This window comes from Drosophila navojoa, chromosome 2 (genome assembly GCF_054131105.1).
Source record: "Drosophila navojoa isolate 15081-1374.11 chromosome 2, UAZ_NAV_1.0, whole genome shotgun sequence".
Lineage (NCBI taxonomy): Eukaryota > Metazoa > Arthropoda > Insecta > Diptera > Drosophilidae > Drosophila > Drosophila navojoa.
The window spans coordinates 30646882-30665665 of record NC_142890.1 but is presented as its reverse complement, the minus strand read 5'-3'; the positions used below and the strand labels follow the sequence as shown (position 1 = coordinate 30665665).

Here is an 18784-nt window from a genome sequence, read left to right as displayed (position 1 = left end):
TTTCTCGATTTGCCACGCCCCTACTTGTCAATTCATTTTTGGTCGGCTTATAAAACAAGCAAAACTAGGATGCCTACGCTCAAAAATGAAAAATTACAAATTTTGATATTCCACGCCCCTAAAGAGGCGTAAGAATATTATTTGGGGAATCCATAGAGTACGTTACTGGTAATTTAACTATCCATTTGAAGTTTCTAGCTCTTTACTACTTTATAGGATATAAGCTTTTGCAATTTTCCACGCCCCCTTTGGGCGGAGATGAATCCATCATAGCTCGTTGGACTTGGGACCAACCTGCGTATATATACCAAATTTCGTAGTACCAATAGTGCCTAATATATAGCAGAATTAGAAAAATCACTATATCTTCAGGTCCAATATGCCACGCCTCTAGTAGGCGTAGCTATAAAATTTGTCCACCCACATGTAACGAATCGAAACATTACCTCACGTGCAATATTTCAGCATTCTAGATTTACAACTTTGGGAGATACAGTTCTATCCTATTTGTCATGCCTCCAATCGGCGGAGATATATCCGCCATAGCTGATGATCTTGGGTGGTCGACGCGGATCTACAAACCAAATTTCAGCTTTCTAGCTCTTCAACTAACATAATTTCTGGCATAACTGAAAATGCATTTTCCGATTACCCATGCCCCTAGTGGGCAGATCCGAAAATTTTAACCTTTATAAATCGGAGATATACACGAGTATATGTTCCAAACTTCAAGTCTCTAGCTTCAATAGCGCCGAAATACAGACAGACTGACAGACGGACGGACAGTAAGACGGACATTGCACAAAACCAATATACTCATTTCACTTACGTGAATGAGTATAAAAAGTAAGAAGACTCTAGTCGAGACTTCTCGACTAGGATATACCCTGAACCCTCAAACCTGGTATTCTAATTTCTCCGCACTTGTTTTATGCACATATACATGCATCCGTACACATGAATCCGTCCGGGTAGAAGATTTCATTAAGGTACCTAAGAAAAAAATTTCAGTCTCTAGTCTCTAGGGCTAAATCGACTCAGCTCGTCGCTCTGATCAGGAATATATATACTTTGTGGGGTCTGCCACGCCTCCTTCTGCCTGTTACATACAGTTCAACAAAACCACTATACCCTGATTTTCCATTTTCAATGGGACAAATTCAAAACTTTTAAATCCACTGTGAATACCCACAGTAAATATAACCAGTTCAAAAGTTGTTTCTGCATTATGATTTGTATATTTGAATTATACATTATATTTCGAAAACCAGCTCTAGTTTTTAGTTAGCTGGTGGTGGTGGGTCTTGCCTATGTTCAATGTCAGGGATATCAACAGTAGCATAGCAGCCCGATGCCAAGACAGCTAGCACAGCAGTGACTAAAATCTGTGAATAAGAGACACCATTATAAGAATACTTTTAAGTGAATAAACAAATTTTCTGCCTTACCAGTTTCATATTGATTGTAGCTTTCTTTAAAACGAAGATATCATTCTGGCTTGAGCCTTCCATTTTATACCTTTTTGAAAGGATGACTCCAAAGAATCGAAATTGCTACACGTATCCATAATGTAGCGATTTCATAAAATAAATTTGCTTGACATCTAGTCTGACACGGCCGAAACGTATCAGATTAGTTATTTGCACTAGAACTAAAACATGTGAAACACCACATTTACTGTACTTCCAGAAAATAATAACAATATTCATATGAGTCAGAAATCTCATTTTGCTAATTTAAATGTGAAAACAGTGTAGGGGTATCTGAATTCTAAATTATATTTATATTTATTTATTTAAAGAGATTTATAACACATCTCATAATTTAGTATTTATATACCGGATAAATTGTTACTGAATTCTTAAAATTGGGAGCCAGCTTCAAAAAAAAGCTTATAAATGAATGCGTTTGCGTTTCCCAAATCGGCAAATATTCAATAGAATATGTAGTTCGTAAACAGTATATTTCATTCAAATCCGTTAAGTTGCTCAAGAGTTAGCAAACAAGAAGTTTGGGCTAGAAGCACGGGCTAAGCAGCGTTAAACCACTAACCAGAGAACACATAGACCGGACACGTAGTGCAAAGCGTTTTGCACACTTATTTTCAGACCGTTCGTATTTGCTCGGCTCCTCACTTTTTAGGCTTGTGCTACTAAAATATGGGAACACAAAATCATTTCTCTTCATGCGCTCGACCGAGATGATCGATTGTTAAACAAAAGATCCCTCTATGCTAAATGTTTCCCTTGCTCTCTCTCTCTCTCGATGCTCTCTGCTCTCTCAAATGTGTATATGTGTGTATGCATGTGAGCACAAGCAGCAGCTCTGAGCTGCCAGCTCACGAAAATTGAAATTTCTTCGCAGCAAGAACCCATGCCTTCCCTTCTGTGTGAAGAGTATACCGAACTTATCAAACCGTTTGCCAAGTTCGTGCAAAATATGTATATGTGTTTTCGATTTTATTTGTGGAAAGGGTATGAAAGCGTTGGTGCTCATAGTGAAAATGCTTTCGCGACGAGCCTGTTTGGTCAGTGGTTATAATTAGCTTTAACGATAGTCTTTAACAGTAGTTTTTATCGATAGTTTAATCGAGTTACGGCACTTCTCTAAGAAAAAGAATGATGAAATTAGACACGCTTGTTACGCGCCAATAAAATATATTCTACTTTTAAATACATATCGTGTTTTGAATGTGGTGTAACCACAAATCTATTTCACTTTTGCCATTGCAAGTTCGAACAGTGTGGTGGTATCGTGGTAAAAGGCGTGACGCTCGATCGTGAGGTCTCGGGTTTGAATCCAGGGCGCGTCGCAGCTTTTTTTTTAATTGTATATATATATTTTTAATTAAATGTGCTTTCTATTTCTTTTATATTTTTATATAAATCGAAATTGACATTTTAACCACACTATATGTGCGTTTTTAATAGTTTGGTTATACGTGCACATTCTTAAAATCACATCAGCAGTTAGTTTGGTTTAGATTTGTTAGATGGCGCTGCAGCAGTGATTCTTTATATTTCATTCATATTTTTAAATACTTGAAATTGAAATTTTAACCATACTAAATGTTGGTTTTTATTAGTTTGGTTCAGGGTAGTATCTAGTAGAGGGCTGCATGAGTGCCAAAAAAAACGTACTCGAGTTAACAATGCTCATATTGAATTGAGCGGAACCGAGGCCAACTCAGAAATGGATGAGTAAGTGAGTGCGCTCATATATGACTCAGAGGCACAATATTCTATTAAACGAGAAAGGGTCGAATAAACATGAGGCCGGGTATATGAGTTGCTTCACTGAGTTAATGAGTGGCGTCGCTGCTAGCAGAGCAAAAAAAATAGCGAAAAAACGAAGGGCAATGTAATCATGTGTGTGCAGGCCAGACGTTTGAGGGCTCAAGCGACGGAGCCGAGCAAATACGAAATGTTGACACGAACATATGTGTGCACTTAAAGACTCGAGTCACTCGACGCCAATATGCTTCGGATAACTGTTGTATTCCTCTTTAGGTCTTATTTATTTTTATTCATTATACTGAAGGCAGAGGGTTATGAGTCATAGAGTCCATGAGAACTCCAGCTCACTCAACCATATTCTGCCTCGGACTCACTTACTCAGTCTTATCTCGAATAGACTCTATTTTGAAAGGTTATGAGTGCGGCCATGCAGTCCTCTAGTATCTAGTCGAGAGCGCTCGACTAGAGTTTTCTTACTTGTTGTTTTTTTATACCATGAACCCATGGTGGGATAGGGTTACGAAAACAAGGCAACGCTACGTCGCTCATCTAGAGAACTTCAATAGCAATCCTTGTCCCTGGTAATTCAAGCTGAGTACATGTTGAAACTCCGGGCCGAGGAAGAAGATGCCATTTTAAAATGTCGCCAGGCGCTGCGGCGTATAAAAACCGCTGTCGCTAAGCAAAAAAACATCAGTCTGGATGTTAAAAGCGGGGTATCCGACCTAGACGAACTGCTCAATATTCTAGGACACTGTAGGAACTCCTGGAAGAAGCTGGAAGCTGAAGTAACTAAGCAGAAGCAATTAGAACCAGCAGTAGAGAGAGAGGGGCAAGCATCTTTGAAACGGTGGAAACACCTACCATTCAAAAAAGACAGGCCCCTAGCCCCTTAGAGTCTGAGTCCGGCAAAAAACTTTGCAAGGGACAACAGAATCTGTGGCAAAAAGTCACCAGAAAGGGGGCTTCGAAACAAAGAGCGGAAAAGACTACTTCGGCACCTGCAGTGAAGCCGAAAGCAGTAGCACAACCAACAAGAGAGAATAAAAAACCTCCCCGCACAGAAGCAGTCCTCATAAAGCCTGAAAGTGGACAAAGCTACGTAGATGTTTTACGAAACATACGCAGCACAATCCAACAGGACGAAAAGGCAAATGTTAGAGGCATAAGGAAAACCCGATCCGAAGCACTCCTTGTAGAGCTGAGCAAAGGGGAAAAGTTACAACCGGAGCTGGTTGAAAAACTAAAGGCTACCGTTAAGAAAACAGCTACGGTAGCCGAGTTAAAGCCTACAGCGACAGTGGAGATCCGAGATCTTGACTCACTAACTGTAGAGTCTGAGGTGGCTGAGGCAGTGCGAAAAGTCCTTGATAATCCATCAGCGGACTTGCGCATAGAAGTCACTGCACCAAACAGTCGAGTGCAAGTAACTTTAGAAAGCCAATTAGCGGAGACGTTGCTGAGCTCAGATATTAACAAGTAAGAACGTTGCAGTCGGGCGCTACCGACTGCGGAATACTCATTCACAGTCCGTTAGTTAGTTATGTTATGTTACAGCGGCGGAGGTTCAAAGCCCCTTCAATGTTGAGTATTTTTTTCATACATATTTCGTTTTTTATAAAATATATACTTATTTTATTCTTTTTCTAATTGAAAAATTTTATAAATTTAAATTTCTTAAATAGCCCTCATATATGTATGTACGCATTTATGCATTTTTGCATTTCATTTTAATTACAATCGTTGACAGTAGGTGGTGGCGCTGTTAGCAAAGGCGCCGGTTCAATTTGTTTTTGTTCTTTTGATAAACATGGCTTGAATGCAAGTTCAAATCCCGCGGAAAACTCTTTTTTGTAAATTGCAAATTTTGTTATTTTAGCTTCTTTTATATTTTTTAAATATTTAAATTTAATTTTTAAATTTTAAAAAAATCTTTCCTTCCGTGTTATCAATGCCTATTAAGCCTATTTGTATATACATGTACATACATAGATAGCTCAAGCATATAAATGCCGCAATTTGATACTACAAATGCCGATTGCCACGCCTCTAGTGGCCATAGACACCTCATTTTTGGCCAGTTCTTAGAAAGAGCTAGCGGTAACGTAAATGCGAAATTTGAATGCTTACGCTCAAAAAATGTGAAAATTACAGCGTATTTTTCGATATGCCACGCCCCCAAAGAGGCGTGACAATTATTTTTGGGGCATCGATAGAGGAGGTTACCAGTAACTCAACTATTCAAATTTGAGCTTCTAGCTCTTAAACTGAGGGAGATATAAAGTTTTGCGGTTTTCCACGCCCCCTTTGGGCGGACATATATTCACCATAGCTTGTTGGACTTGGGAGGTCAACTCGCGTATATATACCAAATTACAAGTCTCTAGCATCAATAGTGGCTAGAATATAGAATATATTTGAAAAATCACTATATCTTCCGATTTGCCACGCCTCTAGTAGGCGTAGACATAACATTTTTTCATCAGTCATTATAGAATTATAGCATTAGCTCACGTGCGAAATTTCAACGTTCTAGCTTTAGAACTTTAGGAGATAAAGTTTTATCTGATTTGCCACGCCCCCAATGGGCGTAGACATATCCACCATATCTTTTTGGACTTGGGGGATCAACGCGGATCTACATACCAAATTTCAGCTCTTCTCTCTCTTTTTCTAGCTCTTCAACTAACATGATTTCTGGTATATCGGAAAATGCATTTTCCGATTTGCCACGCCCCTAGTGGGCGGATCGGGAAAATTTTAGCACTTTATAAATCGGAGTTATACACGAGTATGTGTTCCAAATTTCAAGTCTCGTATCGAGGTTCAAATCCTTGCCGTAAATTTGACTTAAAAATAAACGTCACAATATTTTCACCTGTGTTGAATGGTGGGTTTCCATATAAAAACATGGATTGCATATTCCATTTCCATATAAAAACCCTTACCCTACTGGGTCTTAGAACTAAAGAGGAATAATAAGGACTTCTCTTCGGAAACGGATATAAAAGAACAAGTGATTCCTTCAAGCAACTGATATTTAAATAAAAATTCGCACACTCACATACACTGCGACTGTGCTTGGGCGCTGTAATGTTGGCAATATATGAGAATTTTTTGTTGAATAATTTAATTTCTAGACGTACAATCTTCATGAAACTTTCAAATATGGAAGGTGGTGGATATAGAGGTGGAGGGTAAATGTGAACAAAAATCGAAATTGTATAAAATGCACTTGAATATTTATTCAAAATTTGGAGACTCTAGCTTTAGGGATGTAGAAGATATAATTTTATATCAGATTTTCTATAAGGTCTTTAATCGATAAAAATATAAATAAATTATGACCAGTTAAAAAATTATTTCTGCATTATGATTTGTATATTTGAATTATACAACATTATATTTCGAAAACCAGCTCTAGCTCTTAATCTTTTGGTGGTGGTGGTGGGTCTTGCCTAGGGTCAACGCCGTCAGGGCCACCAGCAGTAGCATAGCAGCCCGATGCCAAGACAGCCAGCACAGCAGTGAGTAGAATCTGTGAGTAAGAGACACCATTATAAGAATACTTTTAAGTGAGTAAACAAATTTTCTGCCTTACCAGTTTCATGTTGATTGTACTTTTCTTTGAAACGAAGATATCATTCGGGCTTGGGCCTTCCATTTTATACCTTTTTGAAAGCATGACTACAACGAATCGAAATTGCTACACGTATCCATAATGTATCAATTTCACAAAATAAATTTGCTTGACATCTAGTCTGACACGGCCGAAACGTATCAGATTAGTTATTTGTACTAGAATTAAATCACGTGGAACAACACATTTACTGTACTTCCAGAAAATATAACAATACTAGCTGGTCCGGCAAACGTTGCATTGCCCTATCTATTATTTCTAGGTAAACAAGTAAGAAGAGTCTAGTCGAGACTGCTCGACTAAGAGATACCCTGAACCCTCCAGTCCGACATTTCAATCACTCTGCACCTTTTTTAGGCACACACGTATTAGAACGCGCTCTTCTAACTGCGCAGTAAGGGGCGACTGCGCTTGGGCTGCGCTGCAGTGTGTTCAATATTAAACGAATTTATTTGTTGAATAATTTATTTTCTAGACCTCCAATCTTATACTTTTAACAAAACCATTATACCCTCTTTTCCCATTTTCGGGTTTAGGGTATAAAAATGTTCTCTACAAATCGTATGTCTCCAAGAGACACACTAATACAACTTAAACACCTTCATCCCCACCCCAATAAACTACCAAATCTACACCAGCCGAGCCACCAACCGCTTTGGCGGCGTATTCATATCAATTCATAAATCCATACAACACAAATAATTAAACCAACCCGGACACTTAGAAACTCTTTCAATTGAACTTCTATCAAAGACAATAAGTAAGAAGATTCTAGTCGAGACTGCTCTACTAGGAGATACCCTGAACCCTCCAAGCTGATATTCTTATCATTCTTCACTTCTTTTATGCACACATACATATGTATGCATCCACCTTCACGCGTCCGCGCTCTGCTAACTGCGCAGCAGCAGCGACTTCGCTTGGGCTGCGCTGCAGTGTGGGCAATATTATGAGAATTTATTTGTTGAATAACTTCTTTTGTAGACATACAATATTAATGAAATTTTCAGAGCGTAATCATATGATCAAAATGTGTTTACATTCCAAAGCACAAGTCACTAGTAATTTATATACGTTTTTATATTCTCGATAAAAAAGTTATCGGATGAGCTATCGAAAAAATAAATCAAACTCGTACTGCGTATGGTATACACGAGTGTGCACACAAAATATGTGTACAATATGATATTATTGCATTAACTGAAACTTGGCTAAGTAATAATATTCATAATAGTCCTTTCAAGTAATTTCACTACTATAGACTCGATCGCTCAATGCGCAGAGGGGGTGGTGTGTTGAATCCAGTATCCTCTCCGAAGTGTGTACCTTTTCGTCCCTTCATGATGCGGAGATTGTAGGGGTTAAATTAACTCTCCCATCGTGCTCAATGTTTATCACATGTTCTTATATCCCTCCCTCTTCTGATGTACAAGTTTATGCTCAACATATTTTATATTAAACTAGTATATGAAAATGTGAATAATAGAGCCTTGCTTCTTGTGTTGAATGATTTTAATATTCCCAACACTTCTTGGTCAGCAACTTGTAATGCAAATTACTTTATTCTGACAATAAATCACTATCTTTTTGTGTTCATTAATCATGACTCGCTCATTAATGTCGTGAGATCGACTCCTTTCTGCACACCTGAGGATATACATCACCCCACTCTAGAGGTTATATTAGCTGTTGATAATCATCTCAATTACACTCCTTTGCCTTCTAAACTGAGTCGTTGTTATCGCAAATGCGATTTTGTTTTGCTAAACGAATTAATTAACTCAACAGACTGTTCCCTTTTATATGAGTCGGTTGATATTAATTTGGCAGTATCGCTTTTTTAAACAACCTCAAACTCTATTCTGGATGTGTGCGTCCCTCTCTGCCGTATTTCGCCCGTTTCAAATAAACCGCCTTGGTTCACTAAGACATTTTCGAATTTAAGAAATATTAAATCTACATTTTTTAAGATCTATATAAAGTCTGGTTCTAGTGTCGATTGGTCTAAGTATTCTATAACCAAGTCCAATTTCAATCTTTTAAATACGCGTTGTTATGAGAATTATTTTATACATCGCAAACGTCAGTTTGTTCGAGATCATAAACAATTTTACTCATTTGTATACTTAAAGCGCAAGTCTTGTGGTTTGCCGTCCACTTTGTGCTTGGTGCTGAAAAAACTTGTCATGACAAGGATTCCTCTGATCTATTTGCAGATTTTTTTCAATCCACTTATTCTTCTACTGATCCCTATAATAACTCATATCCATATTCACTTCCTGAATATGGGTCCAATAACGCTCCTAAGGTGACTGCTACCACTCTGGCTGCAGCCATTAGTGCGTTGAAATCATCTTTCTCTCCTGGTGCTGATAACATTCCAAGTTGTGTGATTAAAGAGTGCAGTGTGTCTCTTCAGTCACCATTACTAAAATTGTTTAGTTTGTCTTTGAAAACCTCTGTGTTCCCTTCAATTTGGAAAAAAATCTTTCATTATTCCCCTATATAAAAAACGTGGAAGATCTGATATTTCCAATTACAGAGGCATTCCAAATTATCTGCTATTCCGAAGTTATTTGAAAAAATTATAACATCGAGCTTGCAACATTTTTGCATTTCTGTATTTGACTCCGTACATCATCAAATACTAATTCTAATGCTTGAACGTTTACGATTTTCCCCTAGACTCGTGTCCTGGATTTCATCCTATTTAAAGGGAAGAACGCAAAGAGACTTGCTGAGAACAGCTATTTCTAAACTCATCTTTGTTTCGTCTGGTGTACCTCAGGGTAGCCATTTGGGTTCCTTATCCTTATATTGTTGACTATAAAATTAATAACCTTTCCTTAAAACGCATCTTCACAGTCAAAGATCTTGTGGTTTTTTTCGACTGTAAACTTAATTTTAATCTTTATTAAACGTTGGGCTAAGGAATTTAAAGATCCATTTATTACAAAGCAATTATTTATTTCGCTTGTGCGTCCCATCTTAGAGTATTCCTCAGTTGTATGGTCTCCGCAGCATAAACTGTATCAGGATCGTATCGAATCGGTTCAAAAGCAGTGTCTTCTCTTTGCCTTAAGGGATGTTAGCTGGGACAGTAATGTACGATCACCGTCTTACCATAGTAGGCTTCAGATCATTGATCTTCCATCGTTAATCAATCGCAGAATAATTTTAGGTACTGTTTTTCTGCTCGAATTGATTAACGGTGATATTGATTCGTTCTCTTTGTTGATGTGTCTTAATTTTCGGTTCCGTCCCGAACAACTAGACATTATCGTCCGCTTCATTTACCTGTGTGTACTACGAATTATTCTTTGCATAGTGCATTTTATGTTCTATGTGTTAATTTCAATAAATATTATCACGTATTTTCTTAGAGCTCTCTCTTCCTAAAATAAAATCTATTCTATTAAATTAGCTTACCAACTTCAGTTACTGACAGTCTGGTCTTTGCCGACCATCTGATAACTGGAACAGTTGAAAAAGCACATCTCAGACATTAGCCTTGGTTTTTTAAGGGCATTCGACAGACCATCATAGACGAGCTGCTACAATGGAAAGTCCGCCCAAAAATAATTAACAATTTCATGGCAGTCCGCAAAATGAAAACTAAAGCAAGTAAGAAGGCTCTAGTCGAGACTGCTCGACTAGGAGATACTCTGAACCCTCCAAGCAACTGATATTTCAATAATAATTCGCACACACACACGCATACAAACAAATACGCACACGCACATATACAGGCGATTGCGCTTGGAATGCGCTGCAGTGTTGGCAATATTTTGAGAATTTATTTATTGAATAATTTATTTTCTAGACGTACAATCTTAATGAAACTTTTATGACGTAATCATAATTTTTTAATGTATGTATATACCGAAGGACAAGTCTCTATATATTTTAAATTTGGAGACTCTAGCTTTAAAGATGTACGAGATATAATTTTTTAAGTGACCTTCGATAAGGTTTTTTATCGATAAAAAATATCGGAATGAGCTTTCGTTTTTTAGTGATAAGCTCGATATGCGCGCTGTATATACGGACATTTAAAAAAAAGCTGAAGTCTCTTGCTCTTATATTTTCTGAAATCGACGCGTTCAAACATACGGACGGACAGACGGACAGGGCCAAATCGACTCAGCTCGTCGCCCTGATAAAGAATATATATACTTTATGGGGTCTGCCACGCTTCCTTCTGCCTGTTACATACATTTTAACAAAACCTTCTTGTGCTTCCGTCCGTATGTATGAACGCGTCGATCTCAGAAGATATGCGAGCTAGAGACTTGAAATTCTTTTTCCTAGGTCAGTGTATATCGCGCGCATATCGAGTTTATCACTATAAATCTATATCTACTCCCAAAATTTTATTATCGATTAAAAGCCTTATCGATAGCTAGTTATTTAATTATATTGCCTACACTTTTAGAGCTAGAGCTTCCAATTTCCATTTTACATGTAGACGTATGTGTATTTTATATAATTTCGGTTTTCGTTGTAATTTACCCCCCACCCCTATATCCTCTCCCTCACGATCACTTTTGTAAAAGGAGACTTATGCTTGGAATGTACATACACTTGAATATTATGATTAAGTTCTGAAGGTTTCATTAAGATCGTACGTCTAGAAATTATTCAACAAATAAATTCGTATAATATGCCCAGCCCAAGCGCAGTCGCTGCTTACGGCGCAGTTAGCGCAGTTAGTTAATACGTGCGTGTGTATGTATGTGTTCCTTGCTGTAACTATACTTTCTTCAAATTGATCATTCAAAAAAGTAGAAGAAATATACTTGATAGTTTATACCATTACTTACAAATCTTAATTGAAACAAATAATTAGCTGTACAGCCAGTTTGTTTTCTTTTGTGTGTTGAGCTTGTAAACGAGAATAACTCATAAATGATTGTTGGTGCACATATGATTGTGGAGGGAGGCGTTCAGAAAATTAACTTGTATATGCATAGCCAATATTATGATCCCTAAATTGAGGCAATTGCGAGTAGTTTTCTATTGGTGCCCATCCATAAACAAAAGAGACGTGCAACCACCCTCAGGAGTCGTAATCCTTACTCACATTCCCCACAAAGACCGCAGCCCCTCTGAAGCCAATAATAAAAATTTTTATACATTTAAAATGACTAGCAAATATGTTATTTAAGAAGGTTATGGAAAAGGCAATGCTGATTTTCAGACGACTTTCAACTGGGTACAAAAACGACCGCTGAGTCTTTATAAGTTTTTCGGATTTGTTAAGACTCGATTGAAACATACCCAAATATTACGAAGTGTAAACAGAATCATTAGGCAAACCATCCGCCACTCACTCACACACACACACACACACACACACACATAACTGTATGTAGATACGCATATATCTCTCCTCCGGCAGCTGGCAATGCTTAATTAAATTCACTCTCGCCGTCCAATTAATGTTTAATACTGGTTTCTTGCTCAACTTGTCTGGCGGGATGAAAATAATTTCCTCACTATAATATAGGCAATTATCTTCTGCTGCTGTCGTCCATTCCTATAGAACTCTTCATAAAATAGCTGCCGTATAGTTTGTCCCTACTTATTGCTGTCTGTGTATATTAAACAGAGCTCAGTCTACTTCCTGCTAAACTTTTTGCATCTATTCATGATTACAACGAACTTAACAGCTACGTCTGCAAAATACCAGGACAATATAATTGTATTCTATAAGTAGAGACTTTAGACTTAAACAGACTTTAGACTTTGAGAGACTTAAAAGTTTCAATTCTGCTGGACGTCTTAAATGCTATTAAGGGCACTAGTCAACAATGACTAACAAGTTCAAATTAGTTGAACATAAAGCATCACAAATTAAAATAATTTTAATCCCATACGTCCATAACAAGTACATAGTGCTGCCAATCTTTGTATACCAAGGGATATTTTAAACATTCAGTGTTCAACCCTCTTTAGAAAAAAGTACATTGAAGAACATAAATATCAATTAGGGAGTAGCTGTAGTCATTATCTTCTGGAACACAGCCGAGCCGTCAAGGCTGGTAACCTATTATCTTCCAACGAGAAATGCCTCACATTGGTCGAATACTTACAGGATGAAGTCGCCCACTTTCGCGTCTGTGTCGATTGCGAATGAAAATGAAAAGAACGCCACCAGCTATGCTCCTGTTGCCTACTTTCCCATTTATATAACTAATCTGTATAACTACAGGTAGGCGAGAAGAGCCATCGAAACGAAATACGCAGCCACGCAAGAGCTTTTAAGTCAGAGGACAGGCGAGATTTTCATTTGTCAACTCTCTCCTGGATATGCTGCTAGCTGTTGGAGGATGCTCACCCTTGACAACAGCTGATTAAGTCCATTTATCAGAAGTGACTTACAAGCCAGCCAACAATCTGCCACTACTTTAAGTTGCGGCTTAAATCATGCAATTGCTTAGTTGCTTCACCCAAGGGACATGACTCGGATGTTGCAGAAATTTGAGAAGTTATACACATGTCAAAAAAAAGAGACAAATACAATAATCATTAAAACTTTGCATTGCATATGATAAATTCTGTTTGCTTCCTGTTTTTGTTATATACATAGACATATGTTGTAATATATGTCTTTCGAATATTTGTTCACAATGTATTTCGATGGCTTTGAAGGACTTATGTCCTATGTCATTTGAATTGTATAATGTAATGCTTGGCTTCTTTACTTTTACAACTCAGCGTCTTAATGCCCACTTAACTGGCACTCATCGGAACTAAGGTTTCGCATTTATCAAACAGTTGGCAACTTTCCACATGTCGAACTGAAGCAAGACAACTGGAGCAAGCAGCTTATTCTTTAAGTGTGCTGTCTCCAAGGATTAGGGGCAAGTCAGAGGACAGAGGTTACTCTGCTGTGTTTGGAGCTCTAACAAATTTGTCGCGTTGACAGGCCAACGGAAACTTTGAATGATTAATCTGTGCATTTGTTCAGCAAATTGTTGGAGATTTCTTTGCCAATTGTTCTTCCCATCGCGTGTCAATTAAATACGTTAAGTCTTACTTCGATGTTTCGACTCATTTAATTTCTTATGTCTGCGGTACTTTTGGCCTTTTGGCAGTCTGTCCACGTTAATTTTATTGCAAGCAAAAAGGTATTCCTATATTTGGATACTTTGTATTTAATGCTTCTCAAATTTAAAATTTACTTAAAAGTAAATACTTAAAGGTATAGTGATTTATACCAGTATTTCTTTACCCCATAAAATATATTAAATCGAACATATTTGCTTAGTCCAGTTTTCCATAACTTATTGGACAAGTCAAGGGCGGGCGACTATCTGTCAATGTAATTTTGTTGGCTGACAAATCGAATGAAAAAAGGACGCTCAGGACTTCGGAGATGTAATTTAATTTTGTCCTTGTTAGTTAGAAGCTTGATTTGACTCTTTATGGACTGTCCAAATGGTTTTTGTGCAGTAGAAATAAAAGCCTGAACTCTTTAAAAATGGATTGTCTGCTTTCGTTTAAGTCTATAACAGACAAAAGAAAACATTTTCCTATTCGTAAATCATTCCATATATGTTTTTCATTGATTTTAGAGCCTCTAGAGAAATTCCTTGCCAAATTACATTTTTCGCCATTTATAAATTCGGCAGTAAGACAACAACTACATTCCTCTCCGCATTTCTCCTAAAACTTAAAAGTCAAACATATTTGTACTTTAACACTATTCACATTTCAAATTTGGCAAACATTGAAAATGAAAGCTCAAATTTGAATAGAGTTTAACACCTTACCTGGAGCTTACTCCGCACTTAGGCCTACCTTTAATAAAGTGGATTAAGCCTTGACCGTCCAGTTTATTATACCCTGAACCCATTGAAAATGGGAAATCAGGGTATAATGGTTTTGTTAAAATGTATGTATAATGGAGGCGTGGCAGACCCCACAAAGTATATATATTCTTGATCAGGGCGACGAGCTGAGTCGATTTAGCCCTGTCTGTCTGTCTGTCTGTCCGTCCGTCCGTCTGTCCGTATGTTTGAACGCGTCGATTTCAGAAGATATAAGAGCTAGACTCTTCAACTTTTTTTTAAAATGTCCGTATATATCACGCGCATATCGAGTTTATCACTAAAAAACGATAACTCATTCCGATATTTTTTTATCGATAAAAAACCTTATCGAAGATCACTTAAATAATTATATCTCCTACATCATTAAAGCTAGAGTCTCCAAATTTATAATGTATATTAAGATAAATTTTATACAATTTCGGTTTTTATTAAAATTTACCCCCCACCCCAAAATCCACCCCCTCACCCTCATCTTTGTAAAAGTCGTATATCAAATACTAGAGACTTGTGCTTCGGTATACACATACATTTAAACATCATGATTACGTTCTGAAAGTTTCATTACGATCGTACGTCTAGAAATTAAATTATTCAACAAATAAGTTCTCATAATATTGCCAAAACTGCAGCGCAACCCAAGCGCAATAGGTTATAAATTTATATCTCCTACATTTTTAGAGCTATGGTGTCCAAATTTTAATTTGGTTAATTTTAATTAATATATTCCAATGCATTTTATACAATTTCGGTTTTTGTTATATTTTGGATACCGGCTCCAAATTCACCAGAATCCCCAGTGAAGGCCAGATGCTAGTATAGCTAATTGTGAATGATTTGACATGTTTTTTTTTAAATGCCAAATATTCAATAAAATATGTAGATCATATGCTGAAAGTCTCATTAAATTCGGTTTAGTCAATCGACGTTAAAAAATAACAAAATGTTTGGCCAATTAACAAACACACGTGCTGCAGCAACAGCAGTATTCCAATACGTGTGCACACATACATTCAAACATCTTCTAGCACATTCTTAGAATTACATCAGCAGTTAGTTTCGTTTAGTTCTGCTAGATGGCGTTGCATCAGTGAATCTATTTCAGTTTTGACATTTCAAATAAGAACAGAGGAGTGGCGTCATGGTAGAGGGCGAGGCGCTCGATCGCGAGGTCTCTGGTTCGAATCCTGCTGGGCGTATTGTAGTTTTCTTTTAATTGCTTCAAAATTTTTATATATTTGATTAAATTTCTCTTATATATTTTCAAAAATCGAAATTGAAATTTTAACCATACTATATGTACGTTTTTATTAGTTTGGTTATTCTCGCACATTCTTCACAGTCACATCAGCAGTTAGTTTGACTTAGATTTGGTAGATGGCGCTGTAGCAGTGAATCTATTTCAGTTTTGACATTGAAAATCGGAACGGAAGGGTGGCGTCAAGGTAGAAAGCGCGGCGCTTGATCAAGAGGTCTTGGGTTCAACACCAGAGCGTGTCGTAATTCTTTTTTTTTTAATTGTTTCAAAATTTTTATATATATAATTAAATGAGTTTTCTATTTCATTTATATTTATATAATTTGAACCATACTAAATGTGCTTTTCTATTAGTTTGGTTCAGGGTAGTATCTAGTCGAGCGCTCTCGACTAGAGTTTTCTTACTTGTTTTTTATTGACTCACTCTATGGGGTTCGTTGACACTTTAGATGTCTTTTACTTATGTTACACCGCCATTACAGGTAATTTTTTGTCCGAAACAAAGCACTCGCTGAGGCATGCTGATTTGTGTGAATCGAAACTGTTGAGCGAAAGTTTCATTTCCGTGTCCGTCGAACACATTTTATTTGCAGGAATTGTGTGGCTATTTTTGGCACAAAATTGTTGGCCCTTTTTGAGTGTCGTAACTTTTTATCAACTCTCTTCTACCTGAATACACAGCGCACTCTGTGCAATCTCTCGCACAGAAATAGAGCCCACAGCTAAATATTATAACGTATGTATACAAGATATTTGGTATTTCTTCTTTTGCCACTTTTTTCTAGTCCTTTAAAAGAGTATGTTTGCTTACTTTTGCCCGAGCTATGCTAATTTCATCAATTCCATTTATGAATTATTGTACCCCTTGAAGCGACAATTTATTTACTCTACGTTGCAGAAAAGTTATTAAAATAATATAATTGTTCAGTAACGTTCTTCCGTATATTTCGCATGTAAGGCCAAGCTATAACCCAAAACGGCAAGAAGCAGATGGATCATATATAAAAACATTGATGATATTAATGTAGCGGAAAGCATATATTCGTCAGATCGGTATACATCCATGTGGCGATTATGTACTAGGCTGGCACTGTAGAACGACATTAAAGTCACGTATAGGAAAGTCCACCCATCAGCGAGTACCAGATACCCTTTATGGACCGAGAAGACGACAATCACTATTAGTACATAGACGATGGTATAGACAATTGTTGCTATCAGCATTGCGCGATAAGTAGGTATGCAGCACAGCGGACAGCTCGAGGCAATGCCGTACACAATCACGTTGACCACCAAAACCGCCAATACAACCAGGGAGGCCAACCATGAGCTCATCGAGGTCCAGTCGTAGCATATGACACATAGGGTCATACTCTCGACGGTCACAAAGCCCAGCGTCCAGTTGATGGGAAACGTATCGTGTAGCTCGGTATATACCATTAGGATGATACACACCAGGCCTGTGACCAGCCACATTAGACATGGCATGGGCACCGTGCCGCGCAAATCGAACCTCGTAGTCCTCGCTATTGCCATCTGGCTCAAGCCGCTGGCCACGAAGAGCAATGTCACCAAATAGACCTTCTCCATTCGCTTCTTATCCCTCCTCGTTAATTTCAACGATAAATCGCTTTTCTTCATTACGGATTTTATTGCAAGAATTTCGGCGGCGTCCATTTCAATTTTTCTTTGATAAATTATGGAAATTTGTTAACCTTAAAAGCGATGTGTACGAAAATATATAATTAATGTGTCATGAACTGAAAAGAGTTCTTGGATCGTCACTAGGTCTCTGAATTTGTGTACCTAGTTTATAGATATTGCTAACGACTTGAAATTTTAATGCGCTTCTCTCAGTAGTTTTGTATTACTATTTATTCTAGCGAGCCTAATTTTTCATACGCAACCTCATGCATAAATTCTACTCTTAAGTCTAGTGTATCTCTGGCTGAATTTGCCAGGCTTGGCGTGGCTTCTTATATATTCTGAGGCTTTAAGGGTCGGAGGTCTTCTGCCTATTTAATTCATTCAATTCAATATATGCCTTTTTTCAAATTATTACATGTTGCTTAAAGCTTATTTAAATTTCACTCAAGTGGCTCTTATCTTTATCTCTGTCTGCACATGTTTGTATGTTATGAATGTTCATGCCTGAACACGCGGACACATTTGCTAGACGAATGTGTCAATTCATATGCGCAAGCACTTAGCCCCATTCATATTTAGATTCTCTGTTAGAGACTCTGCTCAGACACAAGAAACAACTCATAATATCACCAATACGTAGTAAAAATATATCCTACAAATATTTGTATCTGTAGATTTACTTCTACAGTCGACAGTAATAAGCCCGTATTATTAAGTACTATAAATAATTTGATATATATGTGCCCTGTGAAGCCCTCTGAATTCACTTTTCTGCAGGCAGTGCTTACCATTCACCATTCAGCTGCTGAGAGGCACACGCTAATCAATGAAACGTGGTGGCTTTCAATGTGGTCTGTCCTGACACTTGGCCATGTTTACACACGGCCACTTTCTGCTGCTTTCTGGTGATGGGCTGCATTTTGATTGGCATTATCGGTAAGACAAAAAAACATCAGCAGGCAACACGCGGCATTTCGAAAGGCCCAAATGGAAGACTTCGCACCCAAAAGTTAAAAATTAAATCAAATAAGCATGAGCCAACACAAATGGCGAAATATCAGATGTGAAACATCTGAAATAGACAGTTTGAGGCATTTGATAGGAAACGTTTATTATCATACAGGTATTCTTTCTGTTTTTAGCATAAATAATGGTTTTACTATCAATC

The 18784-nt window shown here is 37.5% G+C and overlaps 1 protein-coding gene and 2 long non-coding RNA genes across 3 annotated transcripts; all 3 read right to left on the bottom strand.

Annotated features, from left to right (window-relative positions):
- Window positions 1-1215: 1215 nt before the first annotated feature.
- On the bottom strand, window positions 1216-1800 carry LOC149092458 (uncharacterized). The gene is made up of 2 exons (XR_016197643.1): window positions 1449-1800; window positions 1216-1385 (listed from the first exon to the last, which is right to left on the bottom strand). It is a non-coding gene; the product is annotated as an uncharacterized LOC149092458 (long non-coding RNA).
- Window positions 1801-6595: 4795 nt separating this feature from the next.
- On the bottom strand, window positions 6596-7061 carry LOC149092457 (uncharacterized). The gene is made up of 2 exons (XR_016197642.1): window positions 6838-7061; window positions 6596-6774 (listed from the first exon to the last, which is right to left on the bottom strand). It is a non-coding gene; the product is annotated as an uncharacterized LOC149092457 (long non-coding RNA).
- A 9829-nt stretch (window positions 7062-16890) lies between these two features.
- Window positions 16891-17774, bottom strand: LOC149092456 (uncharacterized). Its single transcript, XM_089256452.1, has one exon. It carries the CDS (start codon window positions 17644-17646, stop codon window positions 16894-16896), a length of 753 nt encoding a protein of 250 aa, XP_089112578.1. The 5' UTR covers window positions 17647-17774; the 3' UTR covers window positions 16891-16893.
- Window positions 17775-18784: the final 1010 nt, after the last annotated feature.

Coding starts and splice junctions, on each gene's coding strand:
- LOC149092456 (XM_089256452.1), bottom strand. CDS start 17,646: ATGGACGCCGCCGAAATTCTTGCAATAAAATCCGTAATGAAGAAAAGC.